This window comes from Mustelus asterias, chromosome 10 (assembly GCF_964213995.1).
Source record: "Mustelus asterias chromosome 10, sMusAst1.hap1.1, whole genome shotgun sequence".
Taxonomy (NCBI): Eukaryota; Metazoa; Chordata; class Chondrichthyes; order Carcharhiniformes; family Triakidae; genus Mustelus; species Mustelus asterias.
The window spans coordinates 106385021-106410335 of record NC_135810.1 but is presented as its reverse complement, the minus strand read 5'-3'; the positions used below and the strand labels follow the sequence as shown (position 1 = coordinate 106410335).

Sequence of the window (25315 nt, the reverse complement as noted above, 5' to 3'; positions counted from 1 at the left end):
AGAGCTGTCAGCCAATCAGATTGACCAGCAGTTCTCCAAACTGGCCAGGTACAGCTCTGCAGTGGTCAGCAGTGGTCCTGCAGTGCTCAGCCTGGAACTAAGTTCTGGTACAGTCGGAAAGGTCAGTCCCAGGGGCAGGAAGGTGGGGAGATTGTGGCACAGGGGTAGGCCAGGGAGGGAGGCCCAGAACTCTAAGGTCCTGAAGGGAAGAGTGCCTCAGTTCTGAGGGGGCCTTGAGGGTGAGGCGCATTTCCCCCTTTCCCGCCCTAAATTGGGAAAATATATTTTTGTCAGTTTCTTATCCTACTCGCATTTCCCAGCTTAAAAATCGAGGCTGGGTGGGGAAAGGCCCTTAAGTGGCAGGTTTCCCAGCCGAGCCCCAAACATGAAATTGCATCTGGGCTTGCAGGCGGGTTTCTGGAGGGGGACTCCCATCCATTCAATTTTGGAATCGTCCCATCACCTCAGAACCGGCCTTGGAGGGATCATAAAATTCTGCCAAATGATAACTGAGAACTGGAAAATGGTAACTAATGGTTCAATTAATTTCAGCTAGAATGCCAATTTAGGGGTTAAACAAGGCAGCATTGGCGAACCTATGCCAAAATGTACAATTGAATATGAATGAATTAGTTTAGGTCAATCATTTGATTTTTATTCAACCAGAATTGGTCACTGGTCCCGGGACCATTTGAGCCTGAACGGGTTTAGGCTCATGTTGAATATTGTCAGTTTTATGGTTATTTGTTTGTGGTCTGTAAACACGAAATGGTACCCAACAAGTTTTGTTTCCAGTTGTAAACTTTGGTTACTCAAGTGACATTGTTATGAAAGCGACCAAGAGTCCAATATATGTTCTATGTAACAAACTACTCAGTCCGAATTGGAAATGGACCTAAGATTTTGTCAGACGTTGGCAACAAAAATATGTGATAACATCCATTAGGGTAATATTACTTTTAACAACCTGCATCGAATGAATCATTCTTGTACTGTTCAAATTTGATGGTTAAATGAATCCATATTTGGGAATATGGGGTTGTGATTATGCATAATTCAGCATTTCAGTCAAACAATTATTGTGGAAGTTGACCATCACACTGCTGCAATTGGGAGCATTTGTGTAACTTTGGATCAAATTGAACATGTAAGCTAATAGATTCTATTTGAATAACATGCCTAACAGCTACTGCTCCAATGAATGCAATGATACCCCCCATTTCTTATTATGGTGCTTGTTTCAGTTCATGATACTAGTAACTTTGATTTACTGCGGATCGTGTGTTTGAAAACAATGACTCCAACTGGACAATGCAGTTGGTCAGGCTAAAATGACTGAACGAATGTTACTCAGATAACTTCTGGCACAAAGACAGAAAAGAATCAGGGGAGTGAACATGTCCTTGATTTTTTGAGTTGATTTTGATATCCCATAAAAGTTTCTTTTAACTCTTTTTAGCTCTTACTATCTTTCTTATCACTCTGGTGTTCCATTTACCTCCCCTATTTTATAAGATCAGTGCTGTATTTGCATTTTCTTTGTTTTCTCTGATCTCTTTACCATGTATATGTAAAATAAAGCAAAATGGTGTCAGGAAAACGGAGGTAGTTTTAAGGGATTTATATTATATTTATTAAGTACTAGAAATAAGGTACGGATTTAAGTGAGTTTAAGTCAGTGTTTCTGTGTAAGAAGAATAAAACTCTAGTTAGATTCAGGTTAGACAAAGGTGTATGTATGTGTGGGAGGGGATTGGACTGTGCAAACTATGCTTCTATTCTGTCTGAAGAGGGCTACAATATGGAAAGTAAACAAGCTTGGAGAAGTAAAAAGTCATTGCTTAGTAACCAGGGCACCTTTAGGGTAGTAAGGTTTTTGGGATTGTTTTTTATTTAATTCATAGCAGTTGGTGACAGGCAGCTTGAGAGGGAACATCTCTGATAGAAGAAAAGCTATACAAACATTGGAAAATATGACAGCTGAACGGGATTGTCAAAACCTGTATTTTGGCTAAAGAAGGATGAACTTCTGATAGGGTCTATCATGAAATATTTAATATTTCAAGGAACATTGAAAATGCAGGAAGTGATACAACAGATACCTTTGATACTGATGATGAAATATTGAAAGTATTAACAGACATTAAGGAAATAGGTGTAGACATCAGGCTCTCACATCGGGGTGACCTTTTGCTCCATTTTAAAAGGGCACCCCATCACTGAAACAATCACCCACACACACATACTGGCCTTTCCCCCTCCCCTGATCATCCCTGCCATCACCCCCTTTCACCCTCATCCCCAATCATCGCAGGCATTCCCATCGGTCTCTATGTCTGCTTCCCCCCAGCCACCACAGATAGATAAGTCACCACATGTGAGGCTCCGCCAAAGGAGTGGGGTGTTTAATTTGATTTAAATGTCTTTAAATGTATGGAAATCAGGTTCTCACCCATTATGGGTGTGAACCTGATTACATTGCCAGCCAAGGGTGGCAAAAATCGGAGATCGCAATCTCACCAGTGAGATTCACGATTTTCGGGTTTCACCGGATCCTGAGCCCCACCAGCAATCTTGCGGACGGAGAGTGTGAGCTCAAGATCCCACACGGAGAAATTCAACAAGGATAGGATCAGAATTGGCTGTGAAAATGAGCAATAGTCTGCCAATATTCAACATCTGCACTCAGAACATGAAGATTAACAGCTTGGATGAGAAACATGAGAACATGCAGGGCCCACTGAGTACCTTCAGACAAAATGAGAAGGGGAAGAGTAAAAACAGGAAGATATGAAGTGAATAGTCTAGTAAATCTAGAAAAAACAGGAAAATTAACTTGTCACTAAGAGCAAAGAAGCATGACAGACTAGAAAATACACAGATGCTTGTGCTGATCTTTTTGCTAGTAAAATCTACTATTTCAGCGCAGACATCATGAGCTGCTTAATCTTCCCAACATCACATTTTTTCATAATAAAAGCTTGATTTTCTTTTTGTAGCAGGTTAAGTGTATCCACGATCATCATGCCTCTGGTCACTGATCCCTGTAACTCTACACTTACTCCATGTCGTATATATTCAGTGATAACACTCTCATCAATAGCAGCTGCCATTGCTAAAGAATCACAAGACACAAAGCCAGGTCCAAAATACATCTCTCTATTGCTTTGCTTGGCTTTGGCAAATTTTTCACTATGCGCAGTTATCTTCTTCATGAAGCAAGCTTTCTCGGTGTCTTGGTTTACCCACTCCTTAAAAAACTCCTGTAATGGACACAAAAGAAGAACATCAACTTTGCACAACTTCCAAGTCATCATTTCAAAAGTAAAAAATAAGCCATCAAATGAATTATTTGTAACACATGGAACCTCTCATTTTAAGAGTGAGTGTCTAAATGTACAGGCTTTATGATCTACAAATATAGGTCTACAATATTATACTGGAATATTTTGGATTAATTTCTTTCTTTAACAGCCTAATTTTAATGACTATCCGTCAAGAATAACTGTTCACCTTAACTTGTGAAATGGTTTTAAGCTGAGAGTGTAATAATTGGATAAATACTTGATGAGAAAATTACAGGACTGTGGGAAAATGAACAAAAGGAATGGAATTAATTGGATAGGCCTATCAAAGAGCAGGTTAATGCACAATAGACCAATGAGCCGCTTTTTGTATCATATGAATCACACAGAGTTAGTACACAGGTATAGCAAGTGATCAGGAATACAGATGGAATGTTGGCATTGATTGCAAGAGTAATGGAACATAAAAATAGGGGAGTTTGCTGAATTGTACAGAGCCTTGGTGAGACCACATCTGGAATACAGTATACAATTTTGGTCTCCTTGTTTCAAAAAAATATATAAATGCTTTTTAAGCTCAGAGAAGGTTCACTCATCTCATTCCTGGGTTGAACCTATGCTCATTGGAATTTAGAGGAATGTAAGGTGACCTTCTTGAAACATACAAGATCTTCAGGAGACTAGATGGGGTTCTTCAGAATGTGTTTCCTCTTATTATAGAATCCTACAGTGCAGAGCTCTTGTGGGAGAGTCCAAAACTAGGGAACATAGTTTAAGAATAAGGTTTCCCTTTAACACAGATAAGGAGAATTTTTTTCTTGAGTGTTACTGGTGTGTGGAATTCTCTTCCCCAGAAAGTAGTGGAGGCTGAGGTGGAATTCTCCTATGTCCCTGCTGGCAGATTCAATCCCACGGGATCTTCTGCTGGTGCCTGACATGGTGGATTGGAAAATTTGCCGGAGGCTGGTGTGAAACTCATTTGAAGGCTTGTCCACCCAAGCCTGATTCTCTGCAGAGCCAGTGGGAAAACACACCAGTGCAAAATACATCTCAAACAATGCAGCATGCAGATGTCAGGGCTGGAATACAGGATGGAGGCCATTGGCAACCCTGGACCCCACATACCACAGGAGTGAGTGGAGGGAGCTTCAAGTGGACCTGCTACATTTGGTGTCCTGGAGGCGGTCTATCTTACAACCTTAGAATGTTCCTAGAGATTCATCATCGTTCTCAGGAGCTCCATCTTCTGGCCTCAAAGTGTTCCCAGAGGTGCATTTTAATTTTTAGGAAGTCCACCTTCTTTGTACAATAGTGGGTCCGTGATGCTGGGCGCCTTTTCAATATAGTGCCTGGATAGGATGATGGACTATGTGCCATCAGGCCTTACCATAATGTCATAACTATGTTAGGAGTTGTGGGTTTTAACAGGAAGAAAATACTTGGTTTGAATCCTATTCTCGTCACCAATTTTTGTTCTGTAATGTCCTATCTATGTTAGGGGTTGTGGGTTTTAAAGAAAAGGCTTGGTTTGCACATGTAGATTCAAACATACAACAGGTTTTATTGTAACAGATATTCTCTGCTCTTCATAGGTTACAAAACTGAAAGTAAAACAGCAGCCTCTGCAAATACCTTCTTGGCATCACCATCATATCATGTTGCAGGTCTTAAAGGAACCTGAAACCTTTTTAAATATATAACACAGCCCCAACACTGAATATGACACAAAACATAGTTGCATAATTAATGAGGTCGGGCCAGAATATTTGACATGTTTTCCCGTCGGCCTCCATAGTGGGAAACAATTTATGCTCCTGCTCTGCCACTGGACCTAGTCCTGGGATAGAAGAATTCCTCCCAGAGTCTTTAAATTTATTCAAGACTGAGTTCGGTAGATTTTTGTTAGACAACAGAGTCAAGGTTTATAGGGGTGCAGAAAGGAAAGTGGAGCTAATATAACCAGATCAGCCATGATCTCACTGAATGGCAGGGCAGGCTTGAAGGGCCAAATGACCTACTGCTCACGTCATACGTATCATTCTATGATTCTAAGAAGAAAAGCCAAGACAATGACTGTTATCCAATCCAGAGTGAAAAAGGAGTAGCTGTGACAGCAGAATCTTAAAATTGTAAAATGGGCCATTCTGATAGCAAGATTAGTGAATGCAAGTTGGCCAAATTTGTGGCTGGTAGCAAATCAGGAGATATAATGGAATGAGAGGAGACACCTCAGAAATTATAAAATCAGTTCGACAAATACGCAAGTGGCAGTTGAGATTAATATCAGAAAGAGCAAAGAAAGCACTGCTCATATTATGGAAATATTGACTATCTTTCCATAGTAGCTGTGATTTTACTCAGGAAACACTGAATACCTAACAGATAGGAGTACATAATAATTAAATTTGGTCCAATTAAATTGGATTGGTATTCCATGATGTTCCTGCAAGTTACAAAAGTACTTTACACATCCTCTTATCAATTACTGAGGAACCGAGATGAAGGTTGAAAGTGAAAAGAATATAAAAAGATCAAGAAGTTGCACCTTGGTGACATGAAGCATGGGATTTAAAATTATTAATATTGCAAGATCAAGGAAAGCTCAGAACCTTATGTCCAACTTCTTTTATGTTTGTACTCCTTCATTTTCACGATCACCTACTTATAAAACAAACAGTACTGGATCTTTTATCAAGAGGTTTGATCACAAACATTTTTACAATAAATAAGGAGAAGCTGTTTGTGGTGGCAAAAGGATCTGGAACCAGAGGACACAGAATTAAGGTGATTGGCAAAAGAAGCAGAAGTGACAAGAAGAAAATTGTTTTTATTCAGTGAGTTGTGTTCCTGAACGTACTACCTGAAAAGGAGATTCAGGCAAAAGATAGCTCAATCAATAAACTAGCACAGGCAGGATGGGCCAAACAACCTCCTTCTGTGAAATAGCACATCTAACCTTAATGTATCAAAACAGCTTGTATTTGTATGGTGCCTTTAATATAGAAGGAAAATTCTCAAGACAGTTCACAGATTTATAAAAATAATGAATGCAAAGCTAAAGGAAGAAATATTCGGAGGGTGAAAAGGCTTTTGGGAGGATAGAAAGAACGAGGAGATGAATAGGTTGATGGAAAGTTATCTGCTCAGCTTTAGAGTGGCAATCAAATTATGCACACAAACGGACAGTGAGATCTTTGTCATGTAGGCACGGCAGTGATCAAAAGAAACACGTTGGAAGCTGAATCATTTCTCCTTACTCTAGGTGCCTTGTATTGAGTGAATCAAAGAATATTATCAGCACCCTCGATACCAAAATGATACTGTAGAATGTTGTGGGTTTCTCAAATCACCGGCATCAAGGACTTCCAACAAAGGTAGTTTATTCCTAAACTCAACAGCTACATACAGTACTTGTGCTCTGCCCAATATCTCAGGGATAACTCACATGCTTCTGTCACGTGACCTCTTATGTAGCCACGTCATCACATTCTTGCTTGATCACTCGGTCTACATCTTCCCATTCAGTTGGGACATCAGATGGCATTTTTTTTAAAATTCCTTTGTGGGACATGGACATTACTGGCTGGCCAGCATTTATTGCTCATCCCTAGTTGCCCTTGAAGGGCGGTTGAGAGTCAACCATGTTGCTGTGGCTCTGGGATTACATGTAGGCCAGACCAGGTAAGGATGGCATGTTCCCTTCCCTAAAGGACATTAGTGAATCAGATGGGTTTTTCCGACAATCGACAATGGTCATCAGTAGATTCTTAATTCCAGATATTTTTTCTTGAATTCAAATCTGCCATGGCGGGATTCGAACCCAGGTCTCCAGAACATTAGCTGGGTTTCTGGATCATTAGTCTAGTGATAATATCGCTACGCCTTTGCCTCCCCAAAGCAGAGATGCAACAGTGTGGCCAAAGGAAACTATCAACAAACCATTGTATGACATGCAATAAAAATAAACTGACAATGCATAACTATTTGCATATGTATATTGAGGCACGGATTAGGCTACAACAACTGGTGCATGGCCCATTAGCCTATCTGTTAGAAAGAAAGTTGAACGTCAAAAGTCAGTTAAAATCTAATGGTAATGAAGTCTTGGGCTGGAATTCATCTACCTTGCCCATGGCTGGGATTCTCCGCTCACTTAGCTAGAGTGAATGAAGTTTTGGCTTCGCGCCAAATTCTCCATTCTCACTGGCAATGGTAGCGGGGCAAACGAGATCAGAGAATACCGGCCCTAGAATTTTGTGTTCGGCCTGCTCAGTCACGCTGAGCGTGTGATTACACCAGTCGGTTGCATTGTTGTCTCTGTGACCAGTGTCCTCACTGGTAGCAACACGGGATATTTCATCTATGTGTTTAAGTGCAGGAGTAGCTGCATTGGCCTCTAGGAATCTACATGTCCGCTGGTGCAGGAGGCTAGTGCCATAGGCTGGATGGCTGAAGTGGTGTCTTATCTGTTGGCACTGGTTCTGACACTTGCAGAAGGTGACAGCAATTGCTTACATAGTGGGCACTGTCTGAGGTTACCATGTTGCTGTTTGGTTGCGGAGCTTTGCCTTGTACCACTGCCAACTGGTCATAGCCGTGTGTAGTCTGAATCCTGACCATTTGACCTGGTGTTAGAGAGTCGAGACATCTCGATCATAGTGGGTTTTGTTTTTCAATCTGCATTGCAGGATAGCTTCATTCACGTTGGTTTCAAGTTTAGGCTACAGTAGAGACTTGGCAGTAAGAATCGTGGTCCTAGTGCGCCTGGAAAAAAGTAATTGTGTTGATAAGGGCAGGCCATGTCATGGTAGATTTCGCACGCTAAGCAGTGCAGCATTGTAGTCTGTGCGATCCCGTGCACATTTCTCGAGAAAATGCTTGGCTGAGTGAACCACCTATTCTGCCAAACCATTTGTTTGGAACCTGGTTGACTCTGAATCTACATTTTACAGGATGAGATGGAGATGCATCATGTTCTTGCAGAGTATGACTGACCATAAACAAAGATGTCACCAACAATAGTCTCGCAAGGTTGGCCTGCAAAGAGTTGCTCATGCATCGTTGGAAGATCACACTGCCCATGGAGATCCCATAGGACATACAGAAATATGATATATGCCTATCAGAGACATAAATGAAGTTAGTTCCGAGGATTCCTCAGAATCTGGGATCTGCCACAGTGTACATTTCACATTGAGAATGCTGAACACCTTGGCATTTGGCATGTCAACAATCACCTGTTCCACTGTCTTCATACGATGATGTGGTCTGAGCAGCACTTTATTCAAGTGCACTCGGTCAGTGCATATCCTGACAATGCAATCTTTTTTTACTGCAGCCATCATTGCCAAAATCCATTCCAGGGCCTCATCTTTAAGAGTTACGACAGCTAGTGCCATCACCTGATGGAACTCGGTGACTTCCTGCTTCATGACTATTGGTATTCTCCTTATATTTTCTTTTATATTTTTATTTATTAGTATCAGAAGTAAGTTTACATTAACACTGCAAAGAAGTTACTGTGAAAATCCCCTAGTCACTACACTCCGGCGCCTTTTCGGGTACACTGAGGGAGAATTTAGCATGGCCAGTGCACCTAACCAGCACATCTTCCGGACTGTGGGAGGAAACCGGAGCACCCGGAGGAAACTGGAGCAGACACGGGGAGAACGTGCCGACTCCACACAGACAGTGACCCGAGCCGGGAATCAAACTCAGGTCCCTGGCGGAGCACAGCCTATTGGTGGTTCACTAGGATGATCCCTGATATGGAGGAATTGTCTTATGAGGAAAAGTTAAACAGCTTGGGACTCATTTGAATTTAGAAGACAGAGGTGACCTCATTGAAACATATAGAATTCTTAAGGGGTTTGACAGGGTAAATGCTGAGAGGATGTTTCCCCTCACAGGAGAGTCTGGGACTAGAGTGCATAGTCTCAGAATAAGACTAAGATGAGGAGGAATTTCTTCTGTCAGAGGATTGAGAGTCTTTAGAACTTCATGCCACAGAGAGCTGTGAGAGCAGAGTCATTGTGCATATTTAAGGCTGAGATAGATACATTTTTGATCAATAAAGGAATCAAGGGTTATGAGGAAAGAGCAGGAAAGTGGACATGTGGAATGTTGGATCAGTCATGATCCTATTGAATGGTGGAGCAAGCTAGAGGGGCCAAACAGCCTATCCCATTCCTAATTCTTATGGTACCGAATCATCTAGTTTCATGTGGAATACAACTGGTAGCTTACCGATAATATCAGTCGAAAAGGACTCGATATGCTGTCATCTCTGGGACTTGGAGTTTTGGAGCATGCACTTTGGACCAAGTTGAATGAGCTCCAATGCAATGTTGTCTCAAAGCCCTAATAAAACCTTTACGTTCTGGTCAACTATACGAAACTTGAAATTTCCGTGTGCAGTGAAAGATTGTTACACCCTCAATGCGGATTGTCTGCCCACCATAAGCCACGAGATGCATCTGGGTATTGGAATCTGGTGCAGCATAAAGGTCTACTTCCCGTAACCTTTGGCGGGATGGTACTTTATCCTTCGTTCCAGTATCAATCTTGACTTTAGGTTTGGGGTTACTGTTAATTATGTTAAGAGTGGTGTAGATCTCACTCTTTCCCATGACACAGAGTGTTGTTGGAGGCCCTGTAGCTTCACTGCTTTTGTTGAAGATTGAACTCCAATTCATTCACCTTACTGATGGTGTTCTACTCCTGGAGGATTGAGCCGCTGCCATGATACTGATGGCAAAGGAAGGCTGCTGTATCTTGGATCTGTAACATTTAGTAAAATGGTTCCATTTCCCGCATGGCCACTGTTGTTAGAGCAGGTCATCCCTGTACTGTAAATACCTCATTTTACCACCTACAATTCCTGCTTTGTTTTTCAGATTGTTCATTTAACATACAGATATTGATCTGTAAGTAGTCTCACAACACCAGTTTAAAGTCCAACAGGTTTATTTGGTAGTACGAGCTTTCAGAGCGTTGCCCCTTCATCAGGTAAGTGACTCACCTGATGAAGGGGCAATGCTCCGAAAGCTCGTGCTACCAAATAAACCTGTTGGACTTAAACCTGGTGTTGTGAGACTGCTCACTGTGCCTACCCCAATCCAACGCCGGCATCTCCACATCACAGATATTGATGGCTGTTTGTAATGTTAAATCTTTTTCTCGCAGCAGCTGCTTGTGGACTAAATCACTATATATTCCACTAACTATTTGATCCCTGATTAGGTCTTCAGTGAAAGTTCCGAACGCACATTTTTTTGCCATAATTTTTATGGTAGCTATGTAAGATTGTATTGACTCAGCTGTTTTCTGATTCAAGGAATTGAATACATGTCTTGCATGTCTATCAAGGATCAGATTTTTTATTGGGAGGCAAATGTTCCTGAATTGTTTCAGGATTATCTCGGGGTCTTATTTATCCTCCTCTGTCTGTAAGATAAATGACTCAAGTTTTTCGATAACCTTGGGTTCCGCGAGGTTTAATAGGGTAAAAGCCTTTACCTTTTTTAATTAGGGAGAGAGTGGAGTACCTCAGTAAATATACCACTCCTTGTGGAACTTTTTAAAACTTCTTTCAGACGAGTGGGTCAATGTGGTGAAGTACATGTTCCATACTGCCAACTCCTGACACCATGTAGAATGTTGTGGAGTCCTCAAATCACCAACATCAAGGACTTCCAACAAAGGTAGATTATTCCTAAGCTTGACAACTACATACATTACTTGTGCTCTGCCCGAGATCCTGGGGATAACTCCCACGCCCCTTCCACGCAACCTCTTATGTAGCCACATCAGCACATTCTCACATGACCACTCGGTTTACAGATACAATATTTAATTAACCCACAGGTGCAAAACTTCACAGGACCAGCCACTAAAGCATTTCAAAAAACAAGGCTACAAATTATAGTTTGTCCAGTGTTTATAAGCGAGTCTCCCTCTGCAGGTTCATTGGATAAAGACACTAATCCTGCCCTATTCTGATCCATTGCTCGTTTGCTAGGTAATGGTACCAATTCCTGATTTGTGCTAAAACTCTCAGAATTTAATGATAAGCAATTGTAATTCATTGAAACATCTTTATTCCCTTCTTGGTGCAAGTGCTGATATTTGCTTGAATTCTTCTATGGTACTTATTAGCACAATGAAACATTGCAATTCTTGGCACAGTGGTCACTGTCTGTTTTTCCCGTGTCGGCGTGTGTTTCTTCCGGGTGCTCCATTTTCCTCCCACAGTCCGAAAGAAGTGCTGATTAGGTGCATTGGCCATACAAAATTGTCCTTCAGTGTACCCAAACATGCGCCAGAGTGTGGCGACCAGGGGATTTTTAGAGTAACTTTGTTGCAGCGTTAATGTAAGCCTACTTGTGACGCTAATAAATAAACTTTAAAGCGGTAGTTGCTTGCTGTAATTACCTTGTGGCAGCTTTACTTTGCTTTTTTTGTAGAAAGATCAGCAGAGAAACCAGTCTACTTTAAGTCTTGGCACACTTCTACTCTTTCACCTGACATTCACCTCGTGCTCTGGAACAATTTCTCTTATTTACTAAATTAAAAGAAGTGTACATACATTCACTGGTCTTGACTTTGTATTTAAAAATGAATTTTCTGCAGCTTACCCAAGGCAGAGGATGACGAAGACAATATTCCCAAGTGGCGATATAGATTGGACACACAAAATGATTCAGGACAATATAAGCTGCTTCAGGATCCGCTGCAAAGTTAAACTCGGAACACATTGTCACATTCCCTCTGCCTGAAAAAGATAAAACCTACAAATGAAATTAATTCCACCATGACCTTAAAAGCTTCTTAATCCAGACACATTTAGCAGTCCGGTGAAAATAATTGCTTAGCATTTCTAGGGAAATATCAATATTGGATGGAATTATCAATTACCCAATATTATAAAATGTGTATACTCTAAGGAATCAAATACATTCAATATTCTGTCACATTTCAGAAATTCTGTAATTTTTTTCCTGGGGAGAGCTCAGTGCAATATTTGTTAAATGAAACTCTATTGGTGAGCTCATTTTAACTTCCAGAGATTTAATTTCACAGGACAGCAGGGTTGAACCACAAATTAGGATTGAGATGAGGCTTCTAAACCAACCAAAGGTTGCTTCTAGTAATCACTCACATTAATTGTTGCTGCAATAAGGTGGTCTATCCTAGTCTAAAGGGCAGAATTCAAGGAGTCATTCTGCTTCAGTGAGATAAGACAACCCACTGATGTGGGAAGGGGACAAGTTGTATTAATTGAAGCAAACGTTTGTGAAATAAAGCACTGTGTCAATTTGTATCAAGCTGCTTCTCAAGGCTGCATTGGGAGAATAAAAGACATGGGGAAAAAATGAACATCTTGTTCAAAATACGAGTGAGTATTGTTGCTACATTTGGATCCAACTGATAATAACTGATAATAATCCAACTGATAATGATAATAATACAAGCAGATGTAGGGCAGAAGGAGTCAACTCATAAAAGTAAGGCACACAGACTGCTTATGAAAATGCTTGGTGCCACTGAACCCAGAGGGTATATATAGAACAAATTTATAACATTGGCAACATGCAAAATATGGTTATTGCAAATTTAGTTTAACACAGGAAATTTCAGTCTGATCAGCATGATAATATAGTTGAGGTTTTAAAGCCACTAGTCAGCACGGTGGCACAATAATTAACACTGCTGCCACACAACGCCAGGGACCTCGGTTCAATTTCGGCCTCAGGTCTGTGTGGAGTTTGCACATTCTCCCCGTGTTTGTGTGGATTTCCTCTGGGTGCTCCAGTTTTCTCCCACAGACCATAGATGTGAGCGTTAGGGTGATTGGCCATGCTAAATTGCTCCTTAATGTCAGGGGGACTTGTAGGGTAAATACGTGGGGTTGCGGAAATAGGGCCTGGGTGGGATTGTGGTCAGTGCAGGCTCGATGCACTGAATGGCATCCTTCTGCACGGTAAGGATTCTATGACAAATAGGAAGAAGGAAAATGAATATGAATTATTGTAATTAGGGCATTAGGAAAACTGTACACAAGTGTTAGAGGAGGTGTCAACCGGCAAGGCAATTGGTTCGAGGGGTGGATAGGGCTGAGGGGCTATGGGGTGTTGAATTGACTGGACTGTTCACTAAGAAGGGACAGTTAGTGGGGAGGAGAGGATAAGTGCAGTGGGGCGGGGCAGAGAGGCGACCTCATCGAAAGATAGTTGGCCCTTGAAGGGGGAAAAGACTCAAATCGGCGGCGATCTTACCAGAATTTGTCATAATGTCAGGCTCAGTCAAAAAACTGATGTGTAACTCTCCAGTTAGAATCGTACAGTGCAGAAGAGGTCCGTTGGCCCATCAAGTCTGCACCGACATGTTTGAAACACCTGACCTCCCACCTAATCCCATTTACCAACACTTGGCCCATAGGCTTGAATGTTACATCATGCCAAGTACTCATCCAAGTACTCTATAAAGGACGTGAGGCAACTCACATCTACCACCCTCCCAGGCAGCACATTCCAGACTCTCACCACCCTCTGGGTAAAAAGGTTTTTCCTCACATCCCCCTAAATGTCCTACCCCTTGAATTTGTGTCCCCTCGTGACTTACCCTTCAGCTAAGGGAAACAACTGCTCCTTACCCACTCCATGCCCCTCATAATCTTGTACAACTCGATCAGGTCACCCCTCTGTCTTCTCTGCTCCAATGAAAACAACCCAAGCCAAACCTATCCAACCTCTCTTCATAATTTAAATGTTCCATCCCAGGTAGCGCAGACTACTTTTCTCAACAGATTTTGAGCCGCTTTAAAGAAAGAAAATGTGGGGGTGTGGTTTATGCCATCTTTAAAGGGCACTGTGATCAGAAATAAAAATAAACTGTGCCCCCCGCTGTGGAGGTTATCGTCTTCTCCCCTCCCCCATCATCGCCGACATTTCCCCCAATGCCCCTTCGACAATCATCGTCAGCATTTCAATCCTTTAATGACTGCACTCTCTCTCCCAGCACAGATAAAGCCACTCCCGCGATGGGGCTCCTACTAGAACCCACCCTGGCACTGCCACCCTGTGCTAGGGGGCATTACCAGGGCACTGCCTAGCCATATCCCTCTGTCCCCCTGCGCCCCCAGAAGAATCCCCTCAACAGGTTTACATTTGGCCAAACCTGTTGTAAACCTCACCAACATGACGTCACATCAGCGAGGTATGAATATTTAGTGAGGGGGGATTATGTGGAAAGGATGGGGGTGTCATTAAAAATACTTATTTTGATTAATATGTATTAAAAATCAGATTTACACCAATTATGAGATTTGAGATTTCCAGTTCTCTCCAGATTTTGCACCCCCGGCAGCAATCCTGCACATGGAGAATCTGGGTTCAAGATCCCATCCTTTATCAAAAGGGATGAAAGCCAACTTTAAAACTGACTGAGGCTGCAATCTTCAGCTGGTGGGCCTCCAGCTCCTTGATAGGCTATGACACTAGGACGGGAGGTCTGGGATAGTGGATTGGGTGGATGTCCAGTTAACATGGCATGAAGGATCGAATAACATGCCTAAGAGTTCATAACTGAGCATGTTAACACTAATAGGAAAGCATGACAGCAATGAAAGATCCCATAGCATATCAGATCATTGAGCCATGAGTTTTTTAACATTCCTTAACTCTGACAACTAAGTCAATTATGCCCACTAACTCACCACTGATGTGTGTGCGCGCCACTGACTACCAATCAGCAGATAAACCTTTGTATGCTGACCTCCCCATTCTGTGAGCCAATTATGCCCACTAACTCACCACTAATATGCGTGAGTACCAGTCAGCAGTTAACACTGTGTACACTGACCATTCTGTGACTGCCATGGTTTCCCTGCACCATTCTCCAAGAGGGCAAATAGGCTCTCCTATGTGGAGGCAGTGGTATAGTGGTATTGTCACTAGACTAGTTATCCAGAATCCCCGGGCAATGTTCTGGGGACCTGGGTTTAAATCCCACCATAGTAGATGGTGAAATGTGAATTCAATCATTGAAATTGAAAGTCTAATGATAACCATGAAACCATTGTCAATTGCCATAAAAACCCATCTAGTTCACTAATGTCCTTTAAGGAAGGAAATCTGTTGCCTACATATGACTCCAGATCCACAGTAATATGGTTGACTCTTAAATGCCCACGAATGAATAAAAATGGCTAAGCAGAGCACTCTGATCTATCAGGTGGAGGTGCTGCGGCACCCTTATAGCCCCCCCCCCCCACCCCACCTTTATAGGGAGCGTGCGGGGTCTTAGAATAAACCAAGGGACAATTGTATTCATCTTGCATGAGAGCTCGGCCAGCAGTAGGATTTCCAATCTGTGGCCACTTGGTCCGGCTGAGTGGGGAAAGCTGGGGTCATTTTCCATTCTGAAAGATTGAGAGACAGGTCCTCAATGTGATGGCCAGCACAGTAATCAGAGTCTGTCGGCAAGCAGCCAGAGTTGAACGGGGAAAGGATCAACCCTTGGAGCTGATAACTCACCCATTAATTATTTTGTTTTAGCTTGCAGACGACACAAAGATAAGTGGAAAAGTGAATCGTGTGGAGGACGGAGAAGATCTGCAGAGAGATTTGGACAGGCTGAGTGAGTGGGCGAGGATATGGCAAATGGAGTATAACGTTGAGAAATGCGAGGTTATACACTTTGGAGGAAATAATAACAAATGGGATTACTATCTCAATGGAAACAAATTAAAACATGCTACCGTGCAAAGGGACCTGGGGGTCCTTGTGCATGAGACGCAAAAGCCCAGTCTGCAGGTACAACAGGTGATCAAGAAGGCAAATGGGATGTTGGCCTATATTGCGAAGGGGATAGAATATAAAAGCAGGGATGTCTTGATGCACCTGTACAGGGCATTGGTGAGGCCGCAGCTGGAATACTGTGTGCAGTATTGGTCCCCTTATATGAGGAAGGATATATTGGCATTGGAGGGAGTGCAGAGAAGGTTCACCAGGTTGATACCGGAGATGAGGGGTTTGGATTATGAGGAGAGGCTGAGGAGATTGGGTTTGTACTCGTTGGAGTTTAGAAGGATGAGGGGGGATCTTATGGAGACTTATAAGATAATGCGGGGGCTGGATAGGGTGGAGGCGGAGAGATTCTTTCCACTTAGTAAGGAAGTTAAAACTAGAGGACACAGCCTCAAAATAAAGGGGGGTCGGTTTAAGACAGAGTTGAGGGGGAACTTCTTCTCCCAGAGGGTGGTGAATCTCTGGAATTCTCTGCCCACCGAGGTGGTGGAGGCTACCTCGCTGAATATGTTTAAAGCGCGGATGGATGGATTCCTGATCGGTAAGGGAATTAAGGGTTATGGGGATCAGGCGGGTAAGTGGTACTGATCCACGTCAGATCAGCCATGATCTTATTGAATGGCGGGGCAGGCTCGAGGGGCTAGATGGCCTACTCCTGCTCCTATTTCTTATGTTCTTATGTTTTCCCTTGCATTGATGACCGTGAGGGAGAGAGGGAGCCTGGGGAACTGGCTATCATTTTTCTACTGCAATGAGAGAAGAGAAGACATCAACAGAGGCGTCTGGCTCTCCAGAGGCAAGAGCAGAATCCTGAGGAGGAAGTGGTGGCAGGGCCTGCTGTACTGCCACAGGAGAGACTCCTGAGAATGGCAGTTCAGCCCTGCACCTTATACAGCGCAGGGTCTACAGTCACACCCGACCTTCCTAGAGATGAGTGACAACCAATGTTGCCGAAGACTTCACCTGTCCAGGCACGGTGGCTCACTTATGTCACCTTCAGGAGTTAGCACTGCATGGAACTTGAGGGCTTCCACTGCCTATGGCTTTGAAAGTCACAACCACCCTCAACTTTTATGTGACTGGCTCCTTTCAAGGCTGCACCGATGACCTTTGGCATTTTCGCAGGCTTCCGTTCATAAATGCATCAAGTGACGGACGCACTCTTTATAAGGGCTCACAAGTATAGATATAGAAGATATAGAACAGTACAGCACAGAACAGGCCCTTCGGCCCACGATGTTGTGCCGAGCTTTATCTGAAACCAAGATCAAGCTATCCCACTCCCTATCATCCTGGTGTGCTCCATGTGCCTATCCAATAACCGCTTAAATGTTTCTAAAGTGTCTGACTCCACTATCACTGCAGGCAGTCCATTCCACACCCCAACCACTCTCTGCGTAAAGAACCTACCTCTGATATCCGTCCTGTATCTCCCACCACGAACCCTATAGTTATGCCCCCTTGTAATAGCTCCATCCACCCGAGGAAATAGTCTTTGAACGTTCACTCTATCTATCCCCTTCATCATTTTATACACCTCTATTAAGTCTCCCCTCAGCCTCCTCCGCTCCAGAGAGAACAGCCCTAGCTCCCTCAACCTTTCCTCATATGACCTACCCTCCAAACCAGGCAGCATCCTGGTAAATCTCCTCTGCACTCCTTCCAGCGCTTCCACATCCTTCCTATAGTGAGGTGACCAGAACTGCACACAATATTCCAAATGTGGTCTCACCAAGGTCCTGTACAGTTGCAGCATAACCCCACGGCTCTTAAACTCCAACCCCCTGTTAATAAAAGCTAACACACTATAGGCCTTCTTCACAGCTCTATCCACTTGAGTGGCAACCTTTAGAGATCTGTGGATATGGACCCCAAGATCTCTCTGTTCCTCCACAGTCTTCAGAACCCTACCTTTGACCCTGTAATCCACATTTAAATTTGTCCTACCAAAATGAATCACCTCACATTTATCAGGGTTAAACTCCATTTGCCATTTTTCAGCCCAGCTTTGCATCCTATCTATGTCTCTTTGCAGCCTACAACAGCCCTCCACCTCATCCACTACTCCACCAATCTTGGTGTCATCAGCAAATTTACTGATCCACCCTTCAGCCCCCTCCTCTAAGTCATTAATAAAAATCACAAAGAGCAGAGGACCAAGCACTGATCCCTGCGGCACACCGCTAGCAACCTGCCTCCAATCCGAAAATTTTCCATCGACCACCACCCTCTGTCTTCGGTCAGACAGCCAGTTACCTATCCAATCGGCCAACTTTCCCTCTATCCCACACCTCCTCACTTTCATCATAAGCCGACCATGGGGGACCTTATCAAACGCCTTACTAAAATCCATGTATATGACATCAACTGCCCTACCTTCATCAACACACTTAGTTACCTCCTCAAAAAATTCTATCAAATTTGTGAGGCACGACTTGCCCTTCACGAATCCGTGCTGACTATCTCGGATTAATCCGCATCTTTCTAAATGGTCGTAAATCCCATCCCTAAGGACCCTTTCCATCAATTTACCAACCACCGAAGTAAGACTAACCGGTCTATAATTACCAGGGTCATTTCTATTCCCTTTCTTAAACAGAGGAACAACATTCGCCATTCTCCAGTCCTCTGGCACCATCCCCGTGGACAGCGAGGACCCAAAGATCAGCGCCAAAGGCTCTGCAATCTCATCCCTTGCCTCCCAAAGAATCCTAGGATACATTTCATCAGGCCCAGGGGACTTATCGACCTTCAGTTTATTCAAAACTGCCAAGACATCCTCCCTCCGAACATCTATTTCCTCCAAGTACATCCATTTTGACTAGGATTAGGCTAGTCAGGACGCAGAAGCCATGGTATTTGCCCAGATTGCAGGCTTTTGCATCAGGGATGCAGTTCATCAACTGCAAGGGCTTCCACTCCCTAAATGATTAGTTAGTTTGCAACCACACAAAGCATATCCTCCAGTGTGTTTGAAGTTCCCGGGGAGTGTTTGCAATAGCTATATCCTTAGCTTCTTTCAGATACCCAATGTTTCTGAGAGAGCACAGAGGCTACATGATTGGCTCCTCAGGGACAAGTGATGCCACCTGAGGATGTGGCTGATGATGCCTGTGCGAAGATCACAGGGTGAAGCAGAGAGAAGATATAACAAGGCTTATGCTGCTATTCATACTTTGATGGCGCTGACCATCAGGATGCTGAAAATGCAGTTCCATTGCCTGGACCAGTCTGGTGGAGCTCTGCAACATAGATTAGAAAAGGTGTCAAGTATTATTTTCATCTGCTGTGCCCTTCACAACCTGACACTTCAGTGGGTGAGGAGCTACCTGAGGAAGGTATGGAGGAGTGGCACATCTCCTCTGATGAAGAGGACATCCTGGAGGGAGAGAAGGTGGGCCATCAGGCAACGGCCAGAAGGTGTAGAAGAGCTCAAGATGTGCTCATAACTCCCCGTTTCAAGGGTGATGATGATTAAGGCCAGTGATAACATTTCATCATCCTGAAGTCTTTTCCACGTGCATTGGTCTCCTATCTGACTGCTGGCAGTGAACTCCTCACAGATAAGGCTTGTGTCATGGGGAGGTGGATGTATCTCATTGTTCCAACATTAAAGGAGGACTTACAGTGGAGACAGTACCTTGTTCCTCAAAGAGCGACTACAAATGTCTGACTCCTGGCTGGCTGAAAGCCAGGCTCATATCAGTGCAATGTTGCACAGTCTCATCTTTCCTGCTCTGGGTTCCTCCTTAGATAGGTGGGCCCCTGAGGTTAGGTGTCACAAGAGGCAGATGCACTCTTTTCATAAGGGTCTCGCTGCTGGATTCCATGTGCTGAGATCAGACATTTACAATGACTGGGTTGAGTGATAGCTCTGAATGGTTGCACAGTGGTTAGCATTGCTACCTCACAGCACCAGGGACCCGGGTATCAATTCCTGGCTTCGGTCACTGTCTGTGCAGAGTTTTCTCGTCCTCCCCATGTCTGCGTGGGTTTCCTCCTGGAACTCCAGTTTCCTCCCACAGTCCGAAAGATGTGCTGGTTAGATGCATTGGCCGTGCTAATACCCAAACAGGCGCCGGAGTGTGGTGACTAGGGGATTTTCACAGTAACTTCATTGCAGTGTTAATGTAAGCCTACTTGTGACAAATGAAATAAACTTTAAGACTTTAAGGATGTCCTCAATACCAAGAAGAAACTGGCATGATTGATGTGTTCTGTCACTCTGAGTGGATGCAAACCAATGTGTGGGCAGCCTTGCAGAGAGCAGATGGAAGAGGCTGTGGAGTGAGCATCCAGCCTTGCTGTGGAACACGGTTGCACTTGTCTCAGTGTCACTACATGAATAAATCTTATGAGATGAGGGAGCCATTGAGTGGTTACGATAAGTGAGATTTATATTATTTACAGAGGTGGATGCTAACTTACATGGATCACTATCTACAAGTGCCTAACACCTAAGTCTACACTGTGCAACTAAATTTTCTAACCCTGCTGCTACATCATGGTGCACCCCCAGGATCCACAGCAGAGCTAGAGACAGCCTGCTGTCTGCCACACCCTGTTGTGTGTGATGATCTTCGTGGACATTCTCTGGAGGGCCCCAGCCTGCTTTCGAGCTGCTGCCATGTGGCAGTGCCATCCTTCTCGGCCTGTGAGGCTGTAGCTGATATGGTCAGAGGAAGAGGGGAGTCAGATGGGCTGGACACTCCCGTAGTCTCCTGGGTGGAAAGTTGCTGGCTATGCACCAGCTTCTCCTTCTCCCTTTCCTTGTGGATGGCCACAAGTGCCTGAACCATGGAGTGCACATCCTGCACCATGGAATTCATGCCCTCCACCAGTGCAGGACAGAAGTATTGCACCAAGAGCCCAACTTTAAGAAGACGACCATCATCTCGGTACCTAAGAAAAACCAAGCAGCGTGCCTCAATGACTATCGTCCGGTGGCTCTGACATCCATCATTATGAAATGCTTCGAAAGGCTAGTCATGGCATGAATCAATTCCAGCCTCCTGGACTACCTGGATCCACTACAGTTTGCCTACTGCTGCAACAGGTCCACAGCAGACGCCAACTCCCTGGTCCTGCACTCAACCCTGGAACACCTAGCTAACAAAGACACCTATGTCAGACTCCTATTATTGACTACAGCTCAGCCTTCAACACTATTATTCCCACGAAATTCATCTCCAAACTCGTAGCCTGGGCCTTGGCTCCTCCCTCTGCGACTGGATCCTGAACTTCCTAACCCACAGACGACAATCAGTAAGGACAGGCAACAACACCTCCTCCACGATCATCCTCAACACCGGTGCCCCACAAGGCTGTGTTCTCAGCCCCCGACTATACTCCTTATACACCTATAACTGTGTGGTCAAATTCTCCTCCAATTCAATTTTCAAGTTTGCTGACGACACCACCGTAGTGGCACAGATCTCAAACAATGACGAGATAGAGTACAGGAATGAGATAGAGAATATGGTGAACTGGTGCGGCAACAATAGTCTCTCCCTCAATGTCAACAAAACGAAGGAGATTGTCATCGACTTCAGGAAGCGTAGAGGAGAACATGCCTCTATCTACATCAATGGGGATGAAGTAGAAAGGGTTGAGAGCTTCAAGTTTTTATGTGTCCAGATCACCAACAACCTGTCCTGGTCCCCCCATGCCGACACTATAGTTAAGAAAGCCCACCAACGCCTCTACTTTCTCAGAAGACCAAGGAAATTTGGCATGTCAGCTACGACTCTCACCAACATTTAGAGATGCACCATAGAAAGCATTCTTTTTAGTTGTATCACAGCTTGGTATGGCTCCTGCTCTGCACAAGACCGCAAGGAATTACAAAAGGTCGTGAATGTGGCCCAATCCATCACACAAACCAGCCTCCCATTCATTGACTCTGTCTACACTTCCCGCTGCCTCGGCAAAACAGCCAGCATAATTAAGGACCCCACGCACCCCAGATATTCTCTCTTCCACCTTCTTCCTTCGGGAAAAAGATACAAAAGTCTGAAGTCACGTACCAACGGACTCAAGAACAACTTCTTCCCTGCTGCTGTCAGACTTTTGAATGGACCTACTTGCATTAAGTTGCTCTTTCTCTACACCCTAGCTATGATTGTAACACTACATTCTGCACTCTCTCATTTCCTTCTCTATGAATGGTATGCTTTGTCTGTATAGCGCGCAAGAAACAATACTTTTCACTCTATGCTAATACATGTGAATAATAAATCAAATCAAAATCAAACTGCGTCCGCCATCCTTGCGCTGTTGACCTGACAGCCTTGGAGTGTCTCTTCTATTTGGCCTTTCAATCTGACATCCGTTCCTGAGGTTTCCAACTTTGCCTTTGGAGCTCCAGCAATCGAGGCATCACCGAGTACAGAGGCACATCGTCTGACTGGGTCTTAGCAGAGTCTTGGCCTCCAAAAGTTCTTAGAATGCTAGTTGCCTGGGATATCCCACCTCACCCTTGGCTCAGGGCTGGTCATCTTCCTCCCCAGCTAGCTGGAGGACTCTCTCCTCGAACTGAGAGAGGACTTTGAACTTGGGCATTCCACCACCTGTCTGGGTTCACTCTCCGAGCCAGGTTGTCCTACATGAAAGCAGATGGAGAGAGTGTAACATGCTGTTTGCCAGGGTAGATGGTAAGGATGCCTGGCATGTGTGGTTGGTGAATGGGAGGTGATGGGGTGACAAGCCCCAGGAGAGTTTAAGTAGTGTTTGGGAGAGTGAGGGTGCGTTTCCATGAACTGGAAAAGAGTGAGCCCCCTGTGGATGTGTGATGGGTGTGAGTGTGAGCGTCATGAATGATGAGGAGTGTCTTACCCTGACAGAACGGAAAAGATCATTCATCCTTTTATGGCACTGGATGCAGGTAGATAGCACTTACTAACTCTGCTAAACTCTCCCATGTGGAGTTAGTGACTCGCTCGAGAGTCGCCTCCCCTTCTGCGGGAACGAGATGTGCTGACACTGCTCCACAACATGCAGCAGTCTGCCGAGGGATGTCTCCGTGAATCTTGGTGCCGACTTCTTAACAGCCATTTTGTGTCTGGGACCATGAAAAAGTGTTTGGGAACTGCTGAGGTGGCCATTAAATGGAGTGTCCCACTATAGCAGGGCAGGCGAATCAGAGGCCACATGAATCAGGTGCAATTTTTTTCCCCCCAAAGTGGCTAAAAATATGGCACGGAAAGCTACCAATGCCGCCTGCAGATTAATCATCACTTTTCCTGCCTGAAACCACACATTGCCAAAACAATTTTGCCCCTACGTTCTAATCTGGAGAACATTTTTTCAGAGTTTCCCCAGTGACTCATTGGGTAAGTGCAAATGTTACCAACTGCTATGCCATAAAACTATCAGCTGTATCTAGGTTTGCTCCCACTATCAACCAGCCAGGAGGTGGACTTAGAACATGGAAAGAAACCACCCCCTCCCCCGGATTATTAAAAGTACATGCAATGAATATCAGGCAAGGCCTGGGTCAGATTCAGGTATGAGGTTTTCCAGTTAAGAGAATTGTACAAATAAGTTGTAAGACATACTTTCTGTGTTTCCTCCCATGATGTACAGATGTTTTAACTTAGATGGAAAGGTGGGATCCATTTTAAATGCCAAAGCAATATTGGTCAGGGGCCCAATAGCCACAAGAGAGACCTGTGGAGTAACAAACGAAGTGACTGAGATGTAATAAAGTTACAGTTGTCTTGTACAATTTTAAAATAGAACAGTTATTATCATTCTTTCTCCATTTTACACATTATGGTTAATTTTAGATTTGCACTTGTAGTTCAAATAGGTTTGTTCTTATTAAACAATAATAAAGTTGTTAGGTGTCCTTGCTCCCTCATTGGATGTAACCATCTGCAAAATCTGATTTTAACTTTATGTCCACTACAAGCTTAGATCTGGATGTGAATGGCAATGTAGATTATTCAAACCTCCCAGCAGGGTGTGGAAGAGTTTGTTATACCAGTATAAGTATCAATTTTAAAGTCCCCACCTAAAGGAATTGTTAGGGTAAACAGAGGGAAACTAAATTTTCCAGTAGGAAAGTTAAGAACACATATGGCATAATTTCAAAATTAGAGCTAGGTTGTTCAATGGTGATGTCAGAAAGCATTTCTTTGCACAGTGTAGTGGAAATGTGTAAGTTTATTTCCTAACAACCTGTTGAGAAAAGTCAACTGAAAATTTCAAAATGAAGATTGATACATTTTTATGAGGCAAGATTATGGAACCAAGGGTGTTAAGTAAGATACATATCAGTAATAATCTAATTGAATGATGGAATAGGTTTCAGGGACTGAATGACCTACTCCTGGTTCTATGCTCCACTGACTATGAGTATTTCAATTCCTGATACCCATATGCCTCACCTGACCGGCATTTTCAGTGGCTATTCTTATCATGGCAGTAACTGCATGTTCAGCTTGTACATATTCCAACCCTGGAGCCTTAGGATCTGGAACATCACCCAGACCATCCTTTCCATGGTACTGACTAGCACTTAGCTGACTTTCAAGAAGAGATTTACTTGCACCTCGGAACACAGGAATCTGCAATTATAGAAAGGATAAAAAATCTTTAACAGCATTCATGAAGGATGAAATACAATAATTGTAATGACATGAAATACATGGGTTTTGGAATTCGTTAAAAGCTCTCTGCCATCAAACATGTCATTGGGCAAAATTTCTGCCCATCAAACTGACCCATCACTCATCCCAAAATCAAGCTCTCTTACATAGAAGAGGTGAATGACTGTACCCTCTTTGACACTGCCTTGTATCTGCTCATCCAGGGAGCTTGATACACTTTAGTTTTGGAGGAAGTAAGGGGACATTTAAAAAAATTTCCTTTCTCCTCGTGTTGCTTTCCAAAAGCAATCAGTGATCAACTGGTAGTAGTAAGTCATAGAATCATAGAAACCCTACAGTGCAGAAGGAGGCCATCCGGCCCATCGAGTCTGCATCGACAACAAACCCACCCAGGCCCCACCCTCGTCACCCTGCATATTTACCGTGCTAATCCCTCTAACCTACGCATCCCGGGACACTAAGGGACAATTTAGCATAGCCAATCAACCTAACCCACACATCTTTGGCGTGCAGGAGGAAACTGGAGCACCCGGAGGAAACCCACGCAGACACGAGGAGAATGTGCAAACTTTACACAGACAGTGACCCA

The 25315-nt window shown here is 43.8% G+C and overlaps 1 protein-coding gene across 1 annotated transcript in view; it reads right to left on the bottom strand.

Moving 5' to 3' along the window:
- Positions 1–2314: 2314 nt before the first annotated feature.
- The window catches only part of LOC144500096 (nucleoside hydrolase-like), a 36040-nt gene continuing 13039 nt past the window's right edge, over positions 2315–25315 (bottom strand). The window contains exons 3-6 of the mRNA XM_078222872.1: positions 24505–24684; positions 23671–23782; positions 11942–12078; positions 2315–3263 (exon numbers count right to left, since the gene is read on the bottom strand). Coding sequence (XP_078078998.1) covers positions 2916–3263; positions 11942–12078; positions 23671–23782; positions 24505–24684 — 777 coding nt within the window. The 3' untranslated portion in view covers positions 2315–2915. The remainder of the gene's footprint in view (positions 3264–11941; positions 12079–23670; positions 23783–24504; positions 24685–25315) is intronic.